The 25,782-nt window shown below is 40.0% G+C and overlaps 3 protein-coding genes across 3 annotated transcripts; 1 reads left to right on the forward strand and 2 right to left on the reverse strand.

Moving 5' to 3' along the window:
* The first annotated feature begins 482 nt into the window (after nt 1-482).
* LOC144662089 (vesicular glutamate transporter 1-like) lies at nt 483-14,926 on the forward strand. The gene is made up of 11 exons (XM_078522830.1): nt 483-657; nt 3,748-4,127; nt 4,225-4,261; nt 4,835-5,034; nt 6,458-6,545; nt 7,297-7,383; nt 8,352-8,482; nt 9,326-9,475; nt 10,169-10,301; nt 11,382-11,620; nt 13,091-14,926. The coding sequence occupies exons 2-11, from the start codon at nt 3,858-3,860 to the stop codon at nt 13,253-13,255; spliced, it is 1,500 nt and encodes a 499-aa protein (XP_078378956.1). The 5' UTR covers nt 483-657; nt 3,748-3,857; the 3' UTR covers nt 13,256-14,926.
* Nucleotides 14,927-16,313: 1,387 nt separating this feature from the next.
* LOC144664318 (QRFP-like peptide receptor) lies at nt 16,314-17,120 on the reverse strand. The gene has a single exon (XM_078525420.1). It carries the CDS (start codon nt 17,118-17,120, stop codon nt 16,314-16,316), a length of 807 nt encoding a protein of 268 aa, XP_078381546.1.
* A 2,542-nt stretch (nt 17,121-19,662) lies between these two features.
* LOC144662094 (synaptic vesicle membrane protein VAT-1 homolog) lies at nt 19,663-25,622 on the reverse strand. The gene is made up of 4 exons (XM_078522836.1): nt 24,936-25,622; nt 24,106-24,264; nt 22,358-22,473; nt 19,663-21,377 (listed from the first exon to the last, which is right to left on the reverse strand). The coding sequence occupies exons 1-4, from the start codon at nt 25,525-25,527 to the stop codon at nt 21,153-21,155; spliced, it is 1,092 nt and encodes a 363-aa protein (XP_078378962.1). The 5' UTR covers nt 25,528-25,622; the 3' UTR covers nt 19,663-21,152.
* Between the last annotated feature and the right edge of the window lie 160 nt (nt 25,623-25,782).

Below are 25,782 nucleotides of genomic sequence, written 5' to 3' on the forward strand. Positions count from 1 at the left end.
GGAAAATGGCGAAAAAAAGAAATAAACCTAGGGGTATTCATCACGGCTGATCTTCGCTGTATTCTTCTCCCAAAACTACGAGTAGTTGCTTCTTCCGCGATTCCCCTCAGATCCTAGCTATGCGCGAGGTGAAATAGATATTGGGGGGGTTAAATTTATTAAGGACTCTCGCCACCGAAAAACGCTGGAAATGAAAGACGCTATTCTATCGTAAACTATCCTCTCCCCTTCTCTTAGTCTCGGCTTTTTTCTTACACCGTCGCTTGACCCCGGTTCACATGCGTGAAACAAAAAGACTAGGCAACGAGGTTGCCTTTTTCACACGCATGTACGCATCCCGTATACAGTCCCTGAATCCCGCCATATCCCGTCCCGTATCCCGGTACATATCCTGTCGGGTTGTGGTCTCAGTGGGGATCTGGTAATCAATTAAACTTTTGACCAATCAGAACACCGCGCACCACAACACGAATAATTTCACCCCGGAGGAAGGAAACTCGCATGAGATGATCAGGGAGATTGATCTTTCGTGTTCATTTAACCGGTAAATCCTTGTTTCTTTAGTAGAATCGATCCAAGAAGAAACTCTCTTTGTATTGGAAGTGAAATATTTCGTTTGGATCGCGTAACTGGGCAGTTTGCCGGGTTAAAGTGAAGGTAATGTGATCGAAGTTTGTTTTGGTTCTGTCGCTACTGAGCTATACAGCTGATCGCTAGAAACTTGATTCAATTGATTTGTTTTGATTGTTCATTCTTTTTCTTTTGCATTCCGTTCAAGTGTAACATATTATTTTAAGTTATTGTTTAACTGTTTTGTTGTTCAAGTCAAGACATTTATAGTCTTTTGGAAGACTCTTCTTCCTTTTGATATTCGAAATTCAAAACCCGTCAAGACCGGAATTGAAATTAATTCGAGTTTATTCATCGCCCACAATTTGCCAGCTGCTTCGCTAAATACATCGTTTAATTGATTTTTTCTCTTAAAGAAAGAATCACATTAAAGACTTTTAAAGCTTAGTCGATCGTATGGAACGGACAATGTTGTGATAAAAGTAAAATGATATTTGGCTCTAATATGTTTGACATAGACTTCTGCCATTCAGCTTGCTAATTAAGCTTTTTATATATTCAAAAAGACTTCCAGGCTAATCGAATATTGAAATATAATTTTTCTTTTGGTGGTCCATAACGACCAAAGTATATGCAATACTAAGGAAAAAATTCACAAAGTTTCTGGTTAAATTTCAATAGCTGGGTTTTCTTTTCTTTCAAAACAATCCTTGTCTGACTGATTGAAAGCTGGCGAATTAATTAGTGTATAGTGGAAAATTATAAATACAAAGACCCAGTCTTAGTAACAAGATGCCTCTTCATGCTCGTAATTCATACTCTGAAAGACAGACATTAGACTGGAGATTTAATGAGAAAAAATAACTTATTGATTATTTACCGTAGCTGTATAGAAATCATCCCTGCGTAGCCTGCGAGCAGGCTCTCTATTCGGGGGAAACGTGAATATATTATTATTGAACTCCTCTCTCGCCGAAGGCGCGATCCCGCGAGTCCCGAAGGCATGAGTGCGTGGGCGAAGCGAGCCCCCAGAGGGAGAGCCTGCACGCAAGCCATTGAATTTCAAATCCGGTCCCTCGAAATGTGACAACTTGTTGACAACTCGCTACGCTTCCGGTGTCAATATATCGATCGATGGCTTCGCTTCGCTCGCCGACTCGCACCTTCGGCACTCGAGGGATCGCGCCTTCGGCGCTCGAAGAGTTCAATATTCACGTTGCCCCCAATAGAGAGCCTGCTCGCAGGCTATTCCCTGCGAAGCACCTGGTTGGTAAATTAATGCTACTCTCACACAAAAAGTCATAACTGAGCAGAAGCCAATGAATCAGTTCAAACACGAAATACATTTGATCTCTGTAGTGCAATATTAGTAATTATTATATGACTAGCTCCGTGAGCGGTCGAGATGAAACGAATCCCGTGCTCTGATTGGCTACCCGAGCGGTCAAGATGGAGCCATCTTGACCGCTCGGGATCGCCCGCTGTGTTCCCGCAAGCGAAAAAAACTTTTCAGTTCCGTTGACGCTACTACAAAAAGCTTTTCCGTCGTAAACTTGAGCTATGAAACCATTTACTGAAACAACACAAATATTTTCTGCCTGTTTCTAGTGAAAGAGAGTCCAATTACAAAGAAATAGGTCTTGAAGCGAACGAGAACAAACTAATTAAACAGCAAATGTTAACGAGTTTCGTGAATTTTATTTGCCACAACAACCAGCTATAAACTTAAATACAAAAATTAAAACGCAAAGCGACTTGAAGACATGATATCGGTTTTGTTCGGCGGAAAAGGGAGAGAAGTCAGTGACATACCTGAAGACTACAATTCGGCAAACTTGTCGTTTGTGTAAATCTTGATTGAAATCTTGTCGGCACGGCGAACCATTCAGGCACTGTAAGCTTTTAAAACATCTTCTCACCGAAGCCTCTAACGCTCACGTCGAATAAGGTCGTGTCGAACATTTAAATCAATGATGTAGGAAAGTTCAAGCTCTTCCCGTGAATTTATAAGTCCCAAACGCTTTCAACAATCACAATTTCAATATTCAGCTCGTGTCACCGTGTCGGCAGGTTTGCACCACTAAAGCGCCAGAAGCAAGCAAATACTCTGCAAAACGTCCAATAATCAAAAGCTGGCGGCCAGATAGAATGGACATTCTTGTTTTAAGGCTTCAAACTCAACGTCGATTTGCAATTTTAGTATCCTTTTGAGGGTTAAAAAGAGGTGAATTTCGCTGTTGTCGCGTTGTTTTACTTCGTCTCGATTCATTCAAGAATTTGACAGTCAGTCATTAAACTTTTAAACCAATGAAATGATTTTAGCGTGCGCCATTGAATGTGCATGCAACTGGCTTCTTCTTCAGTACTCGAAAAAAGTCATATAATAAATCCTTTATTGACCAAGCTTGTTCGGTCAAGAAGGCAGGATATTGGCCTCGTTCTTTTTTTGCGTGTTTATGGACCTCGACTTCGTCTCGGTCCATAAACACGCAAAAAAAGAACTTGGCCAATATCCTGCCATCTTGACCTCACGCTTGGTCAATAACCCATATGTCTTGGAGCACTAGTGATATAATGACGATGACATAATGACAACTAAGATACATGTAACAGAAGCACACCCCATGCTATGTTACCATGTTACCAGTGTGAACTCGACAACATATTAAGGACATAGCTAGTATTAGTAGGAACCAGGTAATGGGCTCCTGTAGTAACATAATAATAATCATACCCCAATTTGGGGGTGGATGGGGGGGGGGGGTGGGGTGGGGCTGACTAGTGACTTGAAGTGGGGGGGGGGGGCTTTAGAGTCTCTTCTCTTAGTAAGTCATTATTTTTTTTTGGAAATATTGGGGGAGGGCAAAAGAAATAAATAATTTTCTTTATGTTGCATGGCAATTTGATTGGGAAATTTATGTGACTAGCCAAAAGAATGTCTGTGTAGAAGGCTATGCCATATGGCAAGCATAAATTAAATAAGCATGCAAAGATCAGACACTGCTCATGACACTAGACTGTTTTCAAATGTAAATGCAGTAAATAAATGCAGTATTTTGGATAACATAATTATTTATTATTTACTTAATAATTAAACTAAGTATAATACTGTAAGTTTGATTACACTGCTTTTGTGAAATTATTGTTAATATTTGTCACTTTCTCTTATTATTTTAGGAGTCGTTGTCATCAGTTTTATATAATGGAATTAATGTCCTCACTTCATATTTGATTTTCAAATTGAATACAAGCAAACTAATCGTCAGTGACGCTTTCCTAAGCTACTAATGGAGGGAGATACAAGCAAGGAGAAAATCCCCCTGCAGGACATAACAACGTATGATGACCAACTCTTCAGTCCTAGTGAAGCAGAACATTCTAGTCAAAACTCAAGCAGTAGATGCAACTGCTCCCCGTTCTCAAAGCGTTACATTATATCCATTTTGGCGTTACTTGGATTTTGCAACGTTTATGCTCTGAGAGTCAATCTGAGTGTGGCTTTAGTAGCGATGGTATCAAAGAGTTCAACTTTAAATAAAGAAGGCAAAACAGTTGAGGTTAGTGATAGTGATTTGTTGGATCTACCCAAAAAAGAAGAGTTTTCTTTTAAAAGACAGACGTTGTTAAGTTTGTTTGTTGATTTTCTTTTAACAGGAGCCAGCAGAATTTAACTGGAGTTCTGAAACTCAAGGTAATTTGAAAAAAAAACTCCACTGTTTGATCTTGTGTGTGACAATTATTTCTATAAGAAACATTTTTTCTTTGACCTAACACATACTATAACCATCAAGTTCCTCTAAACTGACCAGTCAGCGGTTCATTTAGTCACTGTCCATTCTGTTTGTCTATCCATCTAGTCTGTCCATTGGTCAGTCCCTTGTGGGTCGATCAGTCAGTTGGTCGGTCGGTCGATCAGTCACCCAGTTGGTGGGTTAGTGGCTCCATTGGTCACTCAGTCGGTTGTTCTGAATGAAACAGTTTAACTACTGAAAATTTTAATTTATTAAATAAGTACCTACTAGAGTTAACATATGTTCTAGTTGTACACACTGACCAAGCATGAAGTCTAGATTAGATGTAGAAAAAATGACCAAGTTCTTTCTTTGTTTATTAGTGGCCCGAGACTTAGAACTTTGTGGTCCACTTATCACAAAAAAAAATGCACAAGGTCTATATTTCAGTTGTAAACGTCTCAACTAAAAATTACTGTGCTTGGTGAATACAATAAAATAATTAACATTGCATTTCATTTTTTTCCTTACAGGAATTGTGCTGAGTTCGTTCTTTTATGGCTATATAGTAACACAGCTCCCAGGTGGATATTTAGCTCTTAAATTTGGTGGTAAAAACTTGTTTGGTCTTGGAATCCTGTCGACTGCTGTCTTTACATTGCTCACACCAGTGGCTGCAAGAGCAGGTGTTGCTGTGTTGGTGGCTTTGAGAATTCTCATTGGCTTGTGCGAGGTTTGTAAATTCTATTTGATGCTTTACTAGGAGGGGGTAAATAAGCTCGAGCTCGACAGATTTGGCCTTGAAAAACACACACTTTGCAATACATTGAGCGAATTCACAGGTTTCGAAAATGCAGCGGATCACGAATTAGCTGAGAATTTTGGCGTGGATTCCAGACTTTCCATGTCAGGAAGTTTGGATCGTGGATACTAAACAAAGTTTGGGTCACTTTGGTTGGTCTTCGTCAGTATGTTGGCGGAATTGTTGCTAAAACAAGCAATCTTCCATTGTGGTAAAACTATACCACCCAAAGTTTTTAAGTTATGTGGATTTGGATTTCAACAAAAATAGTGACGGATTTACAGAATGATTTGGCTAAAAAAATAGCACCAATTGCCTACTTTGTGTACCCCTATTTGCCCCCCTCTGACTAGGTGTAGTTTTTTTAGTAACTCTACACTTGGGCCTACTCTTACTGTTAGGTGGCTTGCAGTCACTGCTTGAACCTCTCCCAATTCAGCATGAAGGGACTAGTTAGAGGACCTCACCCAGGATAGTAGGATTCCAGGATAGTGGGGAGGGCCGTAACCATACCTTTGGATATATGATACCAGCATATTGATGGGAGGTTTGGGGGTGCCTTCCGGAAATTTGGAAAATTGGGTTTTTTTTTTTTTTTTTTGTTTTTAAAAAAAATTTTTTTTTGGTTTTTTTTTTTTTTTTTTTTTTTAGTTGGGGGGGGGGGGGGGAAACCAAAAATTTCCTGAAAACCCCAGAAACTTTTCTGGCCGGCTAAGCCATATTTAAATATCTCTATCTTGAAAACGGAGAAGTGTATAGGTCTGGAATTTTGTATCAAGGGAACCTTTGTTCATATTAAAAAATATGTTACTAAAACAGCTCTGTAATCATCAGGGTTTTGGGATTTTGCTTTGGCTTTCCGGGTGCGAAAACTTTTTGGGCTCTTCGAGAAATGGGCCCCTGAACATCCATCACAAGTCCTTAGTAGCCAAAATCCATAGCAAGATGACTATCTCCTTCCCTTTCATGCACTATTAACCCTCCAAGTTTATTTTTCACCTAAGTGGCCATTTGGCCACTGACTGCTCAAGTTTGGTCGCCAGTGAAAAATTTTAGTCGCCAAATTAAGCTAATGCTTTCAATCCTTTTTCAATTTTAGTCGCCAGTCTGGCGACTTCAGTTCCAATTTAGTCGCCAGCTCCAAAATTTTAGTCGCCATGGCGACTAAATTGAAGGGTCTTAAAAGGTTGGAGGGTTGACTGTATAGGAGTACCCCCAGCTCTTGGGTCGCCGGCTCCACCCTTGCTTACAGTTTACCAATATCCCATTGACATAGGAAATCCGAAAAAAAAAAGATTATAAATTGTTTTAAACTTCACATGTAAGTTTGGCATTGTGTTGTTTTTGTCAACAGGGTATTGTTTTTCCTGCAAATCATGCTGTGTGGACAAAGTGGGCTCCACCTCTGGAGAGAAGCAAACTTACTACAATCGCTGTGTCAGGTTTGTAAACTAAACCCAAAACAAAATAAATATGACTTCTGTAGTCTGCTCCAGGGCCTTCTATAAATCTTGTGAGAAGCAAGAAAAGTTTCTAAGTCTAATCCTGGTTCATAAATTTTTATTTGTATTTATATTTACAAGTTTTAGAATTTGTTTCTTTTTTTTTATTTGCATGTAACACAAGATCTCATTGAAGACACGATGACATTGCAATAATTATACAAATATCAGGTGCACAGAACAACGGAAGCAAACAGGGACAGCCACCCTGACAGTTTTGCCTTGTTTTGTATTTTCATGTGCACATATACTATCCTTCAGTAGTTAAATCTAAGCTACAAGTTTGTTTGTCACCTTAGTCTGAAGATGATATAGAATTATATTGAAGTTTTTAACAAGTACACCAGTGATTCCTTGCATTTGTTGCCTGTGTTATAGAAACAATGCATTTACTTCGTATCACATTCATCCTCTATATTTATTTGACTTCTCAGAAATAATATTATTTTAAAATTATTAATTTTTCATAGGGTCAACCTCCCTTTTTTTCCTTCCTTTTTTTTTTTTTTCTTTTTTTTTTTTTTTTTTTTTTTTTTTTTTTTTTTTTTTTTTTCCTAAATTTCTTCTTTTTTTTTCCCTCCTTCCCCCCCTTTTTTTTTCTCTTTTTTTTTTTAAAAAAATTGTTAGCCATCAGTAAAAATTAATTTAATATTTCAGGTAAAAGGGTGTAACTTGTTTTTCTACTCTACAGGAGCTCATGTTGGCACAGTCATCGCCATGCCATTATCAGGTGTTTTGGCAGAACGTCTTGGCTGGGCGTCAGTCTTCTATGTGTTTGGTAAGCTTGTCTTTCATTTCATTTTCCCAGAGTTCTTTGCCCAAGTTGGTTTTGTTGATTGAGAGAAGATGGGGGTGTAGTAAAAAGAGGAAAGGAGGAGCAGCTCTCAAATTTTGCTTGCCTGGGGCAGTTAAGGTTGGGACACACTAGGCGACACGTCAATGCAACACCTCGCTGCGACATGTTGCTGCGACATGTCGCCTCGTGTGACATGGTGCATTCTTGCGACAAACCAGTCGCTACCACAATTTTGTCGCTGCAATGTGTCGCACGAATTCAAACTGGTGCGACACATCGCAGCAACAAAATGAGCGATAGCAGCGTTGTCGCAGCGTGTGTACACGTCTGTGACAAAATTGCTGCGACAAGTTGCTGCGACAAATTATAAATTAACCAATGAGAGAGCGTCATGTATTTTCGCCATATTGAATTGGAAAACTAGTTCACATTCCCACCCTTTAAATTCGCTGTTTGTGCACCGAACAAACACCTTGTCGCAGCGACTTGTTTTTAAGCAGTACACACGGAGCGACTTGTCACATCTAGTAGTGTGTCCCAACCTTTACATGCTTGTCTTAGTTTTCTTTGTTATAATGTACTGGTTGTTAGCAGATAACTTGCCTGGACCTTTGCCAATCGAGCAAGTGAGAATATAAAGTTACTTGCCCTGGGGGAGAAGTAGTTTCCTGCAAAAACGTTTCAACAGTGTTTTCCAAATCAAATTTTGTACCCCTCTAATCACAAATCCCTGGATCCGCCCCTGGTTTCCCCCCTTGCCCCCCCCCCCCCAAGACTTTTGTAGGGCTGTGCCATCATTTATTGGTTATTGTGTTGTTCTCAGGGTGTTGTTACAGTAACTATAGATTAAACTGTCAATTCAGAATACTTGACAAAAATGTGGTTTAAAATACCATTCATTACTGCTAACTGTAGATATAACTCAGCTACATAAAACGTTTTCCCCACAGGTTCCATGGGAGTGGCATGGGCCATTGTGTGGTTTTTAGTTGTCAGAAATTCACCAGCTGAAGACTCAAATATTTCTGAAGAGGAGCGGCTGTTCATTGAAAGTTCTCTTGCAAATGATGTCCAGAAAAAGGTATGTATTACATTGATGTGATTAATTAGCATACATTTAATATCAATGCACCGTCACGGACTTCACTTCCGACTCAACCATGGCTACCGTATTTACTCAAATAAGCGCCGCCTTTGAATAAGCGCCGCATTTGGGACTAAGAAGTTAACAAGCGCCGCAGTCACGATGCGGAGCTCGCTCCAGGAATTCCGTTAAACTTAAAACAGCAAATACAAAACAACTCTTAAACAAACTTGGACATTTCTTTCCATCAAAAGCGATATTTTGCAGTTCAAAGTGATTGTTTTACCGCTCGCCCATTAGTTTTCTATCCAACATTCTTACAATACGTAGTTCTCTAAATGTTGTGAAGGCCACTTCTTTTTTTTTCAGCAAGAGACGAATACTGACAGTAAAAAGACGCTATTTTCAATTACTGTAAAAGATTAGATTCTTGGTGGCGTCCACATTTTAAATAAGCGCCGCCCTCAAATAAGCGCTGCCCTCGAATAAGCGCCGCACTTGAGGCGCGGAAAATTTAATAAGCGCCGCGGCGCTTATTCGAGTAAATACGGTAGTGTATGAAAGCATCCCTTATCCATCTCAATTTTCTGGACCGTGTTACCCATTCCATAGAGAGACACCGTGGAGCGAGATGCCAAATTAGCTGGATTGAATCAAGATCTGGAGTCTTTGGCAGCAGACAGGGCACAATGGCGGGGCATGCTGGCACTATTGGTGTCGTAACACCGTATTGTTCTGATGATAATAATGATGATGAAGATGATGATGATGATGATGATGATGTTAACCATTCCAAAATTTCTGTCTTTGTTTCATCGTTGTATTTTGACTTTTTAACAGGACGTGCAAGTTCCTTGGAAGGCTATATTCACTTCTTTACCTGTGTGGGCGATAGTTGTTGCGCATTTCAGTGAGAACTGGGGATTCTACACTCTACTTACAGAATTGCCAAGTTTTCTTAAACACAGACTTGACTTTGACCTGAGCAAGGTGAGTACACATTATCACTTTTAGAATAGTTATACATCGTACTCGCTATACCTTAATTCTGAAAGTCTACAGTATAAATAATTTCGATATCGATATCGTGTATGTAAAAGCGCGTTCGCAGTTGGCTACAGGAGTTATGGTGTTAATTATTACATGTGCGACCATCCACGGAAATAAAGGGAAAAGATGAGGAAAATACGCAAAAAAACACAAGTGCGGCTTTTAAACGAACAAACGGAAGAGCAGAACGAACGAACAAACGTACGAACGAAGGAAAGAACGAACAAATGAACGAAGCGAGCGAATTATTAAAACGATCTAACGAACCGACATATAAGCGGACGGAAGAAAGCATGGATGAAAACGCGAACCAATGAACGAATGGAAGAACAAACGGACGCCAGACGAACGGATTAACGAACGTAAAAAAAAATATGCAATTGACTGTAATACAGTCAACTCTTTCTTAACAGACACCTCTGCATGACGGACACCTATGGTTGGTCCCTGCCGTTTCTCAGTCATTTTAATTACTGTAACTAAAATTCCTATAAGACGGACACCTCTCTAAGACGGGCAGTTGGAGCCGGTCCCGAAGGTGTCCGTTTCAGAGAGAGTTGACTGTAAGTTGATAATATGCATGCTAATCTTGATTTTACAATTTTTAAGACTAACCCGTCCGTATCTCTGCAGGCTGGCTTTGTCTCAGCTCTCCCCTATCTAGTCATGGCAATTACAATACAAACAGGAGGGCATATAGCAGATTGCTTGAGAAGAAAACAAGTACTGACTACAACAGTGGTCCGAAAGTTGTTTAATTCGTTTGGTAAGTCAGCCTGAATAACCACTTGTTTGTCTTCAATTCACGTAGAGAGTAGCCTGTTCACGACGTTCGGTTTGTTATGCGCAATGGGTGGCAAGTGAAAAAAAAAAAAGACCCCGCCCTACCGAACGCCTGGAACAGGCTTGCTTTAGACATGTTCGATATTCGACCCCAAAAATTCCATACTGATGACTTTTTCTTCTGAGGTCCGTCTCTGACTGGTTGTTGCTTAGTTATGTTTTCCCGCGCTCAACTAACAACCAATCGGAGACTTGAACCCAAGCTTCCCCCACTCCTGTAGGTTCAAATTACCGGTAATTTTGGTGAGAGCGCGATAGTCGCAGAGAGAGCGATAGGTAAACTAATAATAATAATTATTATTAATTATTATTAATAAAAAAACTTTATTCACAATTCAAGATTATTTAAAAAGCACAATTGATAAAACTTATAGACGAAATTTCATAAAAATTCAAAGTCATGTATAAAAGAAAAGGCATTCAGCTTGAAAATTGCCCTAAATATTAACGAAGATAGACACGAAAACTGACAAACCAGTGGCCCTCTAATAAATATACAATTAGAAACTAAAAAAAATAATGGTTAAAATCGAGTGTATCGAATTTATGAGTTCGAGTTACAAAATTCCGAGTTCGAGTTAGAAATTTCGAGTTCGAGTTATGGGGTAACATTTCCCAGTTGGTGACGCATAGTATCGCCCTTATCACCAAATGAAAGCTAACCGCAAGCAAATAGGAGTGGAACTAACCGCAAGCAAATAGGAGTGGAGCTAACCGCAAGCAAACCAGAGTGGAGCTAACCGCAAGCAACTCGAACTCTATTTTTTAACTCGAACACGAAATTCTAACTCGAAATCGAACTCAACTCGAAATTCTAACTCGAACTCGAACTCATGAAATGGACAGACCCGTTAAAATATAAGAAACTAAAATTACAAAATTGAGTTAAAAATACGCTATAATATAAAAATTAGTTAAAAATGACGAAATTTATATAAAAAGGCCAAATGAGAGAAAACAAGTGTTTGAACTCCGGCGCTTATAATGACTTCTCCTTTTGCAGGTTTTGTTTGTCAAGGTGTGTGTATTGTCATAGCAGGCTACACAAATAACTGGCTGGTAGCTGTTGTGTGTCTGACGCTAGCTGTTGGCGGAGGAGGCTTCGCGTTCAGTGGCTTCTTTGTTAATCATTTGGACATCGCTCCGCAGTTCGGTGGTATTCTTATGGGCATCAGTAACACGGTGGCTACATTACCAGGAATCGTGAGTCCCTTGTTAACTGGAGTTATCGTACAGCATCAGGTATGTATCTACGTAATGTTTTGACTTGGTTTATCAAGCACTTTGACAAAATCGGCCCATTCTGACTACACTAACACGAGACATTCAATGTGAAGAGTTTATTGAGGATGCGTCAGTCAGTCATCTGATGCAAAATGTATCCTAATACAGTCATCTGATACAACGAAATGCATCCTAATTACAATCTTGAATCTAGCAATAAACAACAGTTCGTTCTAAGACTATTAAGTTGTGTGCTACGCCAGATACGAAAAACCACTAAAAACCACCCTTAGAAGTGGCCAAAAATAAGTGGAAACGTATTCCTCATCTAATGCAGCAGTACGAGACCCCGAGGAAAGGGCACTAAATAATCTAGAGCATTTTTCAATAGACTAGTTACAAAAGCTGAACAAACAACACTTTAAAGAAAAAGAAAAATAAGCGAAGACGGGGACTGACGATATAAAGGGATCGATATATAGGTATCAGAAATTACATTTTCCCCTACCTGCCGAAAATAAGACCCCACCTCGTAAATTACCCCCCCCCCCCCCAAATCCTAAAGAACAGTAACATTTCTTCCGATTTTTATGCCGCTGCTTTGACATTGTTGTATTTTGTTTCCTTGCGATAGTTTAGACTTTTGATGTTCATCTGATGACTGTAGTACTTTTTTTCGTTTCATATTGCGATGTTTAGAGAGTTTTAAGTAGTAAATAAAATATGAGCGGGAGATCTGTATGGGCGTTTACAATGGCGAGCCGATAGGCGAGCCATTGTAAACGCCCATACAGATCGGATGCGAATATTTTGTTCTACTTGTGAAATGAAAACAATAAATTGAATGCAAAGTTTTGTTATGAGAATCAGTAGAGATCTGTATCAAAAGTTAATGAATACCAATTAGCTTAGCAGGATTCTGTATCAAAAGTTAATTCTATTGTTTGATTTGTATTGGGGTTTATAGTTGTGTACGTGTGATCTGAATACAGTGCTGGGATTGGTTTGCACCCTCATGAATAGTTAATGAATTTTACAACAAAGATTAATAGATTATTGTTATGTGAACCTAAAACATTGCAGACGGTAAGTCCCTTTCAAATAATCACCGACCATTTTTGAGACGAAGCCAAAAAAGCTAACGTTACATTTGTTCCGCTAAAAAATTGAACACACGTCCCATCATATCGCACATAGCTTTCAACCAATAGTTAGTTACTCCTCTTTGTGCATGGGCGCACATAAGGCCTCAACCAGATAGCGCCATTGGCTACGGTCGGCGCTGCTCGTTCGAGGTGGCCCCATTCCTATACGTTGTTTCTCATTTCTCTTTTCACCGGCCTCCAAGTTTCTTTTGGGCGACCTCCATTTCTACGGCCATGTGGGGTCCATCTGAGAGCGACTAAGTAGGGCCGCTTTCAACCGATAGGCATGCAAAAGTGTTGTCTGACTTTGTTAAGTGATGTTTGTGTTATTTCTTTTGTATAGTCGAGTGCTGGAGAATGGAGAATCGTGTTCTACCTCGGAGGATTAATCTACATAATTGGTGCTATATTGTACTGTATTTTTGCTTCTGGTAACAAGCAGACTTGGGCTGCAGGCTACTCTGAACTCACCCAAACTGACGATGATGAAGAAGACGTAGAAAGCTAGTGATTGTCAGAGCTTAAAATTCCTTTAATATTTTTTTTCAAGCGTGATTGGTCTGCACGCGTCACGTGACGCAATCAAACTGGGGGATAAGGAGGTTGTTTATATTCAGCAAATTGTCACGATGCCCACATATGGTCAGAAAAAGTTATTGTTTTCCGTCATCTGTACATAACAGGTCTTCCAAAGCGCTGCATAACCACAGTTTTTCTAGCTGTAAAAATTTTTTTGTTGACAATTAGTTAAATAATAAATTTATTATCGTGCTCAATTTTGCGAGTTGTAGCTATATTTTAGCCGATATTCCGCGCGATTTCGCAGAAAAATTGTTTAATATCCCCCAGTTTTTGATTTGCTTTTTTTGTTCGTATGATCAGGTTTCGTCCCGCATAAAGGGGTTATTTTGAATAAGGTATTATAAGGCAGAGTATAAAAGTTAAGGTATATTATTTATTGAGAAAATGTGCGTGTAATATTATTTTTATGCTCCCTGTTAAGATGTACAGAAAAATAAATTTCATTGGCTCGCCTCGATCTAAATTATAAATAACATAGAAATGAATGTTTTGAAATGACTATCAAGATTTTTGAACGTCAATAATAGAATCAATTTGACGATTGACAATTTGCTGGGATCTCCCATAAAGAGGGCCCTCTGTAAAAATATTTCAAGGGTGACATAATATATAATTTTTCACACTCTAAGGAGAACCAAAAATGTTGTTTAGGTGTAAAAATTGTAAGGTGAAGGGAAAAATTCCATAAATTAAACGCGAGTCAGAGCCCAAGAAGACAGGGGTCTGGGTCGAGGAACGATGAGATGATTGACAGACATTTCAGGCAAGTAAAAACAAAAACTGAGAAGAGTTTCTTTAAGGGGAGCTAGGACAAAGTTAAGTCGCGATTTTACGCAAAATATCTTGCTTCGATAGCCGAACGTGCGAGTTTTCTCTAGGGTATTCAATTCGAAGTGAAAAAAAAAACATAATTTAAAAATTATATTTCACTCCGCTAAATTTGTACGAGATTCGCTCACATTGACCAGTAAAGTTTAAGAATATGTATAAAATGCTTTAATGTATTTATTTAGTGGTAGTTTACTGAGTATAAATAATAACTACAATGGAACCTCTTCTACTTGGACACCTCCCATAGGGAAACAACTCTTCTAAGCATACACACAGTCGTGTTCAGACCACACTCAGGCACTGCCCTACTAACTTGCCGTAAGTGAACATTTCTCCTGAACGGACAATCAGACGAACAAGGACCCTTTCCCCAGAGATGTGGACTTACAGAGGTTCCACTGTATTGGAACCATTCTTGTCCCCAGGGCCGCTTGTCCTTCTTAGCCGGCAGAGCCTGGGGCACGAGGAACAAGTGGCTCTGGGACACAATTTGATTGGCTAAATCTTTAACAAGGGCAATTTAAATTTGGCCAATCAAATTAACAGTTTTAAAATCCCTTTGTTGTAAGGGATTTTACTACGGTTCATTTAATTGGTTAGATTTAAATTTTCTTTGTTAAAGCAGTGTAAGGGGATTCTAAAGAAAATTATATTTCGAAATTTAAAGAACTAACTAAAGTAAAATGTAAATGGCTATTACTTTAAACCGTCTTACGGGAATACGACGCAAGATAACTGCACAATAAACACTAAAAATACCAAGTGACTAAAAGTGTTTTTTTTCGTGAACTCTGTGGAACGTTCACAAAACGCAATGCACCATGTTTTTTACATCGATAGGGCAACCCTTCCTTGCTTCTCGATCTGTGTTCTTTGCCGTCCTTATGAGAAACAAAATTGCACAAATATCAACTACTAGTTAAAGATGATTTCCAGTCCGTACTGCGCAGACTCGGGGTTTGTTTACGTTTTTGTTTTGAATTCGTTGAAACGTTACACTTCGGTGACAGCATACATGACGTTTTTTAGTCCGCCATTACAGTTCGTTTCGTTCAAAAAGTTACGATGAGCTAAAACGTTGGTTTGAAATAGCGTCAAGGTTCTTCTACTCGTTATTACTTGTTCTGCAAGGATATCTGGCGTTAAAAATGAAGAAAAAGGTAAGTTTGTCGCGGAATGTTTAGTTTTGCTTGTAAACATTCCCTTCGTGTGGGCTCACATAAACATTGCAGCCGAGATTGCGCAGTACGGACTGGAATTCATCTTTAAGTATTGAACTGGCAAATAATGTTTAACGAAATACACCTTCTAAAAACGTTCAATTAATCGACTATACTCCCCCCTGATGGATGGGATGCTAGTCCATGACAACTTCATCCCTAGCATTTCGCCAGGTTTTCCTAACAGAGCCGCCGGCCACTACCCGTTAATTCTTCTGGGTGGAGAGAGGCACTGTGATAGCAACTTGTCTTGCCCAAGAACACAACACAAAATGACACCGGCCAGGGCTCGATCTTGAACCGCTCGGGTCGTCACAAAGAGCGAGGCAGTGAGGCATGTGATCCATTCCGGTTAGCCTAAATAGCACTCAGGTTAGCCTTAAAAGCACCCCGGTTAGCCTACTGTTAGCTTAGGTAGCTTGCGGTTAGGCTTTTTATTTGGGGTAAAAAATTTTTGCCTCGCTGCCTTGCCTCGCATGCCTCTCTGCTTTGCCTCGCACTTTGGTACAACGCGCTATTCATTAGACTACCGCGTCGCCCAGGGCTCGAGCTATATCAATACAGGCTAGGAAAAAGGAAAACAAATATTTGTACCAGATGACCGTTTTCAATTCAGTTGCAAAATTTTTACTACTTTCTTCAGGTCTCGCTAAATGCCAGATTTTCTTCCATCCCAGGGACTCTGATCTCTTGTAGAGTTATTTCCCCTAGCCCTTGTACAGAAGTTTCTATATTGTATGTATTGTTGGTAGTCAATCGCTTTGAACACCTACATAAGGTGAACAGACTTTTCAAACCACGGCGGTAGCTTTGAACGAATGACATACAAATGATTGGGTTGATAGCGGAGGACAAGTAATACATGACAGAGGCTAAGAACCAAACCAAACATGAGATTGAAATTTGGTAATCCAGCAAGATATATGCCACAAGTTATGGGAGGGTACAGACGTAAAAGGCTACCATCACACAGAGGGCCATTTTGATCGCTCGCTGCTTTCGCTGATCTTTCTGATGCACTGCTCTAGATTGAAGAGCCTTATCTTGTCTTCGAAGAGTCACTGCTATGATGACATATAAAATTGTCATAGCAATTAAGGGTGCAATGTGAATGAGGACGGTACGCACCCTTTGGTAAGTTTTATTTGAATAAGCAGTGTTGTAAGAATCTGTGCAGAACATCTCCCCACTGTATCCCGGGATCAACTCAAACGCATACAAATCTAAACAATTTGCTATCGTAGCCACGATCCAAGTAGAAGCAATAGCAAATACGCGAGTTCTAGACGAGATGAGATGGACTTTCATCGGTAACACGACCGCTATAAACCGATCTACAGCAATCCAAACGAGACTTCCCACAGAAACAGCCAGTGAAACTTGCTGGAGAAAGTTTTGTAGCTTGCAGAGGATTAATCCTGCGGTACCATGGATAGGCCATTGCCAAGAACCTTTTGCTGTCGCAAACACGGTATCAGGTATAGTTGTTAATGGAAATACGAGGTCAGAAATCGCCATATTCACGATAAAGTAATTTATCGTCTTTCTCAGTTCCTCGCGTTTGTACACGATAATGACAATGAGAGCATTTCCAACTAAGCTAGACAACAAAATGACGGAGAGAACGAAGGTTTTGCCTATTTTAACTGGGAAAGAGTTCTCCAAACACGTCGGCACGCCCTGTGTGTTATAAAATGCTGACTCGTTGCTGTAAGTTGTTGAGTTGTTGAAATAAGGCATTATATTCGATTCACCCAAGAGAGCAGTTGAAAATGATTATAAGTCCGTAGAAACCGTGTTCTGTTCGCTTCAGGTCTGTCAGAAAATACGCGTTTGTACTACTATTCGAAGATCTCCAAGAAATACAATATATGCATCCCAAAAAAGAAATATTAAGAGTTAAAATTAACCAGCAAAGCTTTACATGTTGTAGAACACAATTGCAACGGAACTAACGCAACCATTGAACAATTCAATCACACTGAAAAAAAAACATCTGAACAAAGACCATTAAAGATTTTTTGCTTTTATATAAACAATTAAAATAAAAATAAATATAAAACAGAAAAAAATTAAAATTTAGAAATGTTGACAGCATGTTCGTTGCTCTGTTATATATTATTTGTTGTTTTTACTGTCATCTTCGTAAAATACCTACTGAATATCTATAATAAACTTAATATTCAGTATATATGATAATGCAAATGCGGCCTTACACTACTGAAGACCTGAAAAAAAATTTTTTCAGGCTCTGAGCGGGAGTCGAACCCACGACCTTTCCGTTGCCAGTGCAATGCTCTACCACTGAGCTATCAAAGCCACATGATGAGAGCGGTCGTATATGGGTAATCCCTTTATGGTGGACATGATACTCGGCCCAAGTATATGTGAAATAAATGAATGTGTGTCCAGCAGTAGCAATGAAATATATATATGATAATGCAAATGCGGCCTTACACTACTGAAGACCTGAAAAAAATGTTCAGGCTCTGAGCGGGAGTCGAACCCACGACCTTTGCGTTGCCAGTGCAATGCTCTACCACTGAGCTATCAAAGCCACATGAGAGCGGTCGTATATGGGTAATCCCTTTATGGTGGACATGATACTCGGCCCAAGTATATGTGAAATAAATGAATGTGTGTCCAGCAGTAGCAATGAAATATATATATGATAATGCAAATGCGGCCTTACACTACTGAAGACCTGAAAAAAATTTTCAGGCTCTGAGCGGGAGTCGAACCCACGACCTTTGCGTTGCATTTGCATTATCATATATATATTTCATTGCTACTGCTGGACACACATTCATTTATTTTTAATATTCAGTCTCACTCGAAAACATACCTTTATAAGCACTAAATAAAATCAACAGTCATTCAAAACTACGATGTCAAATAATAAAGTCATTTTAATCAAGTCATAGATAGTACTTAATTATTTTAATCGAACCTTAGCCTTTTGTTCAATTCATAAGATTTAACTCCCGTCGCCCGCTAAGAGTGTAAACGTGTAAATTCTAAAGTGTGAACCATTACTTCTGATAACTGAAACAGCATGTTGTGAAATAGCATGTTTTTTGAAACATAAAGCATTTATCTCCTCTCCACGAATGGCCTCATGGATTCAACTGTTTCATCTTTCTCATTTTGAGCCTCGTCATCCGATTCAACAATTGCATTTGCCTCATAAGCCTCATTATCCAATTCAACAACTTCGTTTGCCTCATGAGCCTCATCATCCATTACATTTTTGTAAGGCAAGAGTACATTAAAGATTGTATTGCATTCGATTCGACGACTTCATTTGCCTCTTGAGCTTCATCGTCCGATTCAACAACAACATTAGTCCCCTACGCAGGTTGACCTTGGATTTTGTGCCCTTAAAAGTTAAAATGCCGCTACTTGTTCTAGATTTTTTTGTTAAGGTCATGCTAAAAATATCCTTTCCTAGTAGCCACAGAAAAGGGTCTTGATCCAAACGCCTTGTTATTTTCTTAGCAAAGTCAGCATTGATGCTATCCCAAACTCTACCCTTCAACTTAACAGAAATTTTGTCCCGTAAGTCGATTGAGGTCAAGTTTCCAAAGAGATGACGTGCCCTCTACTCGAGTCGCGTCTCCTTGGTTTTGCGTATCTTCCTTTTTTTTTCTTTCTTTCTTCTTGACACTGTTTAGTTTCTTTGACAGGTTGATACGCGCTGTTGTAAACCTGTCTGAAGCGGACTGAGGTTCCGTTTACAGCGCAGTGATTTGCCTTAAGTTTGTACTTCTTAATTCTAAATAGGCGAGCTCATCGCCTTCGAATGCAGCTCTTTATGCCTGAAATGAACTTTTTAATGTTTTGGCATGCACCCTCCGTATTTCTCACTCTTTAGTAAATTATTCGCTTTGTTCAGTTTTGACAGCACCTCTATCTTATTTAGCGCCCATCGCATTTCCTCTTGATCAAGCAGGTAGTTCCTCAGTGTACCCAGACTACTTGTGACGAGACACAGACTCGTAAATCTGTTGGATAATGCTGTTAAAAAACTCCACTTTCGTGAGGTGTGCGTTTGGCAGTATTTTTTTCGCCAGGGCTCCATATCTGATAACTGAATATGGGTGCAAAGTTATCGAGGGGGGATGGGGGGGGGGGGGGGGGGGGGGGGATTACGAAAGTTATCGATGGTAATGAGAGGGGATCACTTCAATGAAATAACATTTAAGGGGGGATCACCTTAATTTCACCATGTTTAGCCCAAAAAAATCCGCTCTCCCCCAGGTGATAAATAATGACCGGTCCCTAACGTTTTTTCACTTTTTTTATTCTTGCATAATGCGAGGCTGCCAACTTGAGTTCACCTGCTTCACATCTCCCTTAAAGCCTGGTTCTCATATGATCGCCCCGATCGTTTCTATTGCATCGATCGTTTGCAACTTCTGAAACGATCGTAGGCGATGGAAGCGATCAGGGGGTTCTCATATGATCGCCCCGATCGCGTGGTATGAGCGAAGACCTAAGAAAAACAATCATTTTAGGCTAGAAGATCCAACACGATGACAGCCTTCAATGAAAGAGCAAAACTTGTGGCCTTAGATCTTCTCAGTTATTGCTGTTTTACGGCAAAGAAGGGAAGAGAAGCTAGAAGGATACAACACGGGCGATCCAAGCGATCGTAATCGCCCCAATCGCCGCAGACGTTAGCGATCGTCTGTGTAATGTTCTCATATAATCGCCCCGATGAGAAAACTTTTTGAAGTGACAGAGGCGATTGAAACGATCGCGGCGATTATATGAGAACCAGGCTCCAAGAAATCTGGTCTATGTAGCTTTCGATAACAATTTATTTTACCTAACGGATGATTGTAACAATAAACTTTGAGCTCACGGAAGTCTCCCTGAAAACTTTTTCAGTTTTCCTACTTTGCATAGCTGACGAAAAATAGAAAAGGTAATCACAGGCAAAAATAACGGCTGAATCGAAATGTGTCTTTTCTCCTCTTTTTTCCATAGTTTTTGATTTTTTTAACAGAAAGAAATTTACGCTGACTCCTCCCTTACATATAGCCGTGGTTTTCGATTTACTTTCTATTAATTGCTTTGTAGTTAGAAGACAGTTATACAAACGAAATCCGCAAGGAAAGGCACCTGAAATCTCCAGATAGACAAGAAAAACGTCATTTTGTCATCGATGAATGAGTCTACAAAGTTATTTCAAACAAGACTTAAGATCATTTTTCGTTCGCTACCTATACTAGTGCTTAAGTTCCATGTAAATCTTTATACCGGGTGCCTGGGGCAAGCCGTTTTCATTCATATTGAAATTATTAATCAAAAGATAAAACATATTATACACTCATTTTTCTGTGCACCTTTAGAACTGATTATAACTAACTGAAAAATGCTTTCAATATTCACTAGAACACACAACTAATTATATTTATTTTTTATTTTTTCCATCCTTTAACATGTTTATTTTGCATACTTTTGATATCACATTGTACTTCTTCTTTTTTTTTCTATTGTTTCTATTAATTGATGTGTCTTGTCTGTTTTTTGAACGTGTCAGTGACGGCCAACACCATAGCATATGCTTCTTTGGTCACTGAGCACATTTTATTTTGGTTCTTATTATTGTTATATTTTCCTTATATTTATTAACGTATTTTCTGTAAATAGTGTGTAATAGTGAGTGATTTTTGTAAATAGTGTGAAATAATAAAAATCTGAATCTGAAATCTAAAAAAATTCTTTGTTTTCTTTAACCATTATAATCATAGTTGTGTCTTTATCTTATTCGTCCATAGTTAGTACCAGCTTGCCCACTGTTTGTCCAGATTCTAAGTCACTGTGTGCTCTGCTGACTTCTTTAAATGGATATGGAGTCACCTTGCTGACCTTAAGCAAGCCCCGCTTGACCCAATGCAGAAGTTGTGCCATAGCCTCATCCAAAATGTCTCGGCGATCAAAGAGAAAGCTCAAGTTAAATGCCATGATGCTTTTATTTTCAGTTGTCATCTTAAGAGAAAGATTCAGCAATCAATGAATAATAAATCAACTGATTGATTGATCAATCGATCCATTGATCAATTGATTGGTCGGTCGGTCGGTCGGTCGGTTGGTCGGCCAGCCAGCCAGCCAGCCAGCCAGCCAGCCAGCCAGTCAGTCAGTCAGTGAGTTAGTGAGTCAGTCAGTCAGTCAATAAAAACAGATTAGAGTAGAACCCCACTTACTACTGCCTCAGACCAAGGCCCGGGGGTTTCAACAATATCAAGTGACTAGGTAGACTGCGGCTACTTTCTACTTCACCCAGTATGGGATGCCAGTTCATTGGAGGGTTTCTCCCAGCATGAACTTTGCCATTACCCATTACACTTCTGGGTGATGCAAGGCATGACACAGTCACCCCAGCTTTGGCCCTCACCCAGAGTGCTTGATCTGGGGTCCAGTCGAAGACAGTCAGACACTAACCCAAGACCACCATGCCCCTTATGCGGCCACCCAGTTAATAGGACCATGAAGCTTGCGGTGGACTATTTGTGATGGAAGAACTGAGTTCCACCACACTGTACAAATCTGCATGTCTAGATATATTGGGCTTAAAGTAAAGTAGGGTAAGTAAAGTCTGCGTTCGAGCCTAATGGCCCAACACGCCAGGGCTTATCCCAGTTTTGAGCTTTATTTATCTTCAGTAGCATGAAGTGACTAGAAGTATTTTTACTCCCCCATGGATGGAATACCACTCCATCACAGGGTTACCCCACAGCATTTAATTCACCAGTACCTGGGTGGTATGAGGCACTATGAGAGTAAAGTATCTTTCCCAAGAACACAACACAATGACCCGGGCCAAGGCTTGAACCTGGACCGCTTGATCCAGAGTCCAGTGCACTAACCATTAGGCTACTGCACCTCCCATTATATTAGGCTCTAAGATGGCTTAATTAATGTGGCTCTTTTTTTAACTGCATTTTAGGTAGTGCATAACCAGTTGATACCTTCAAAGGGTTAAACTGAGGAGTATACTGGTAGTTCAATCCAATTTTTATCCACTGCCACCAACTTATGGCACCAGCACCAGTATCACTGGATCTGGGAAGCATCGTGTGAAAACCTAATAGATATAAAAATAATTATTAGTCAAGAGTGGTTTTGCATTTTAAAACCAGTAAAACAATATCGAACAACGAGTACGTAATAGTCAAAACTCAACAAAAGAAAACAATGGAATTGGTTTCTAACATTATCTAAAAGTGTATATTAACTATTTCACTGGTTTAGTAAAATCACTTTAAAAAATTGAGCCTACACTAACGCAACTGTTCCACACTAGTGGAGCTTACCATTATTTCTGTGTTAACAGGGAGGCGCGGTGGCCTAATGGTTAGCGCGCCGGACTCTGGAGCGAGCGTTCCGGGTTCGAGCCCTGGCCGGGGTCACTGTGTTGTGTTCTTGGGCAAGACACTTTACTCTCATAGTGCCTCTCTCCACCCAGGTGTATAAATGGGTACCGGCGAAATAATGCTGGGGGGTTCCCTGCGATGGACTAGCATCCCATCCAGGGGGGAGTAGAAATACTCCTAGCTGCTTAATGCTAAGGAAACCGGGATAAGCTCCGGCAGTATGCGCCACTTTGGCTCGAAGCTGACCTTTTTTTTTTTTTTTTTTAACACAAAGGGACTAGACGTAGTACTCCTACCCCTTGATGGGATGTTAGTCTATTGAAGGTCCCCCCCCTGCCCTTCTTCCAGGATTTTGTTAGATTTTCTTAACAGATGACTGGTACCCATTTATTTATTAAATACTTCTGGGTGGAGAGAGGTACTGTGTGAAGTGAGAGTAAAGTGTCTTGCCCAAGAGGACAACGCAGTTACCCTGGCAAAGTGGCAAGGCTCAATCCTAGATCACTTGCATTGATGTGGAGTCCAACATGCACTGACCATCAAGCCACACTGCCTCCAATTTATCAATCATGCTTCTAATTTATAATCTCGTTCCCACATCTCGCGGGTAGAAGAAGCCGGAAGCCGAGATCTGGCCAAGTAAGAAAATTCAATTTTTTTGATTGGCTCTTTCAAAGCATGGCTGTCACAGCGCTAAAATTTGAATGTGCGATGCGGCCCCAAGGGAATTCAATGTCTGTATTTTATGCAAATTATAGATCATGCACGCAATCATAATATATTCATTTTTGGGACGTTTCGTTGTTTACAGTTGGCCTCAAAAGACAAGAAGATTTCGTTTTAGTTCTTTGTAGCATTATAAAGCTATTTCATACGAATAACGATGTTTAAAAACAGAGAATCTGCCGAAAGAATATTTACGTTTGGTTACGTGACCGGATCAAATTTGCATAAAATCTAGACATGTCTCAGACATTGCATGTAATTAACCGCTGAATGAACAGTTTTTTTAAATCAAATAAATATTTTTACCCGACCTAAAGCCTTCATGATTGCCTTTTGCTTAGTAAAATACTCTGCTAGATATTATTCCAGGAAAGACGAGAATCATGGTAAAGCATTCATTATTCATTTGGTTGAGGATTGGTTATTTATTTGATTGCCATTTTCTTAGAATTGTCTAGGGCATGCGCAATTGACTTGCCTGCCACATTCCTGACAGGCAATCGCGTGGTACAAATCGAAATTTGACCAGATCTCGCCTTCGGCTTTGCCCGCGAGATCTGGGAACGAGATTATCTAATTTATGGACTCTAGAAATGATAACCTTGAATTAAACATACCATAAACAACTAATTTGCCTCCTGGCGCTAAGTGATCATAACTTCCTTGCAGAGTTTCAACTCCATTAGCGTCAAACACAACTTGGTAGCCTTTAGGAGAATGTGACTCAGCAGCTTGCCATAGATCCTCCTTGGATTTGTCAATGACATGGTCACAACCTGACGATGGTAAATCCAACATAACTTGTAACATACAGTTAAACCTCTCTAATACGGACACCGAAGGGACAGAGCAAAGTGTCCGTAGTATAGAGGTGTCCGTATTATAGAGGTCATCACTATGACGTCACTTTTGACTTCATTAGACAGCTTAAAATATTTAGTGACTCGAAATGTTCAACAACGCAATGCTGCAGGTTAAAAGTTAACACTAAGCACAAATCTAAAAATGTCTAAGATGAGTAAAGTGCATGTTACGTTGTTCATGTTTTTGTAACCACAAACAGGAAATTGGATTACAAAGACAAAATAACATCACCTGAACCATAATAAAGAGGTTAAGTTTATATGAATCTGTTTTCTGGGGCCGAGGTTTAGTGACCATTGTCCGTATTAGAGAGGGTCCGTATTATAGAGGTCAAGAAAATATATGAGAATTTTGTTGGGACATCAGAGATTGCCCGTAATAGAGAGGTGGCCGTATATGGAGGTGTCCGTACGGAGAGGTTTGATTGTACAAATAAGGAATAAAATTTAAAAAACACTAATATACAAATCGACAACCTTTGCTGAAACAGTGGTAAGGAAAAGGGTTGCGTGATAAAAAAATAATACTGCTTTTTGTGCAGGAGACTGAAGAAGGCCTTTCAATAATAACACCTAAAACCTACCTAACTGCTTGACGATGTCAACTTTATGACCTGCTCCTACCACACCCACCACGTGACAACCATGGATCTTTGCAAGCTGCACCAGCATACTTCCCACTCCCCCCGCGGCTGAGTGCACCAGTACCCAGCCCCCAGCCCGGGGCCTGGCAAGTTCAAACATTGCATACCAAGCAGTGAGGGCTACAGTCAAAAATACCGCGGCTTCGTTTTTATCAAATTTTTCCGGCAGCGAAAATATTTGATGTTTTGGCACCCTGATCCGCTTTGAATAAGCTCCAAATAGCGACAAACCAAAGACCTTTTGGCCGATCTCAAAGTCGGTAACATTTTTGCCAATGCTTTCGATTTCCCCGCTGAATTCAAAGCCAGGCGTGATTGGCCAACCAACAAATTTCTTAGCTGACTCGTACAGGCCCCAACGAGTGCAGATGTCGGCGTAGTTTACGCCACAAGCATAGGTTTTGACAACGACTAAATCTTCTTCTATAATGCTATCGTCCAGTTTGATGTTAGCACTTTCGGTGTACTGTTCCTCGGCAAAATCCTTGTAAATAAGCTTGTCGTAGCCACCGGGTGAAGGAATTTGAATCATTGTTGAGCCGCTCTGGATAAAAATCCACAATAACCAAGAAGGACTGCGAAAAACCAATCCCAATGATGAAAGAGCAGAGCTTGAAGTCCAAAGAACACAAATTCAACCAGGCGCGCAACATTTGGACCCATGCCTCGTCTCACGCGCGCGACTTTGGAGGAAGCCACAGGTTACCCAGTTCCTGCATGAGAGCAGGTGAAACGCGTCCCGAAGGAGCGAAAAAGTTTCCCCCTTCTCGCCATTCCAGCGAAAGCT

Source organism: Oculina patagonica, chromosome 8 (assembly GCF_052425735.1).
Source record: "Oculina patagonica isolate OP01 chromosome 8, crgOcupat, whole genome shotgun sequence".
Lineage (NCBI taxonomy): Eukaryota > Metazoa > Cnidaria > Anthozoa > Scleractinia > Oculinidae > Oculina > Oculina patagonica.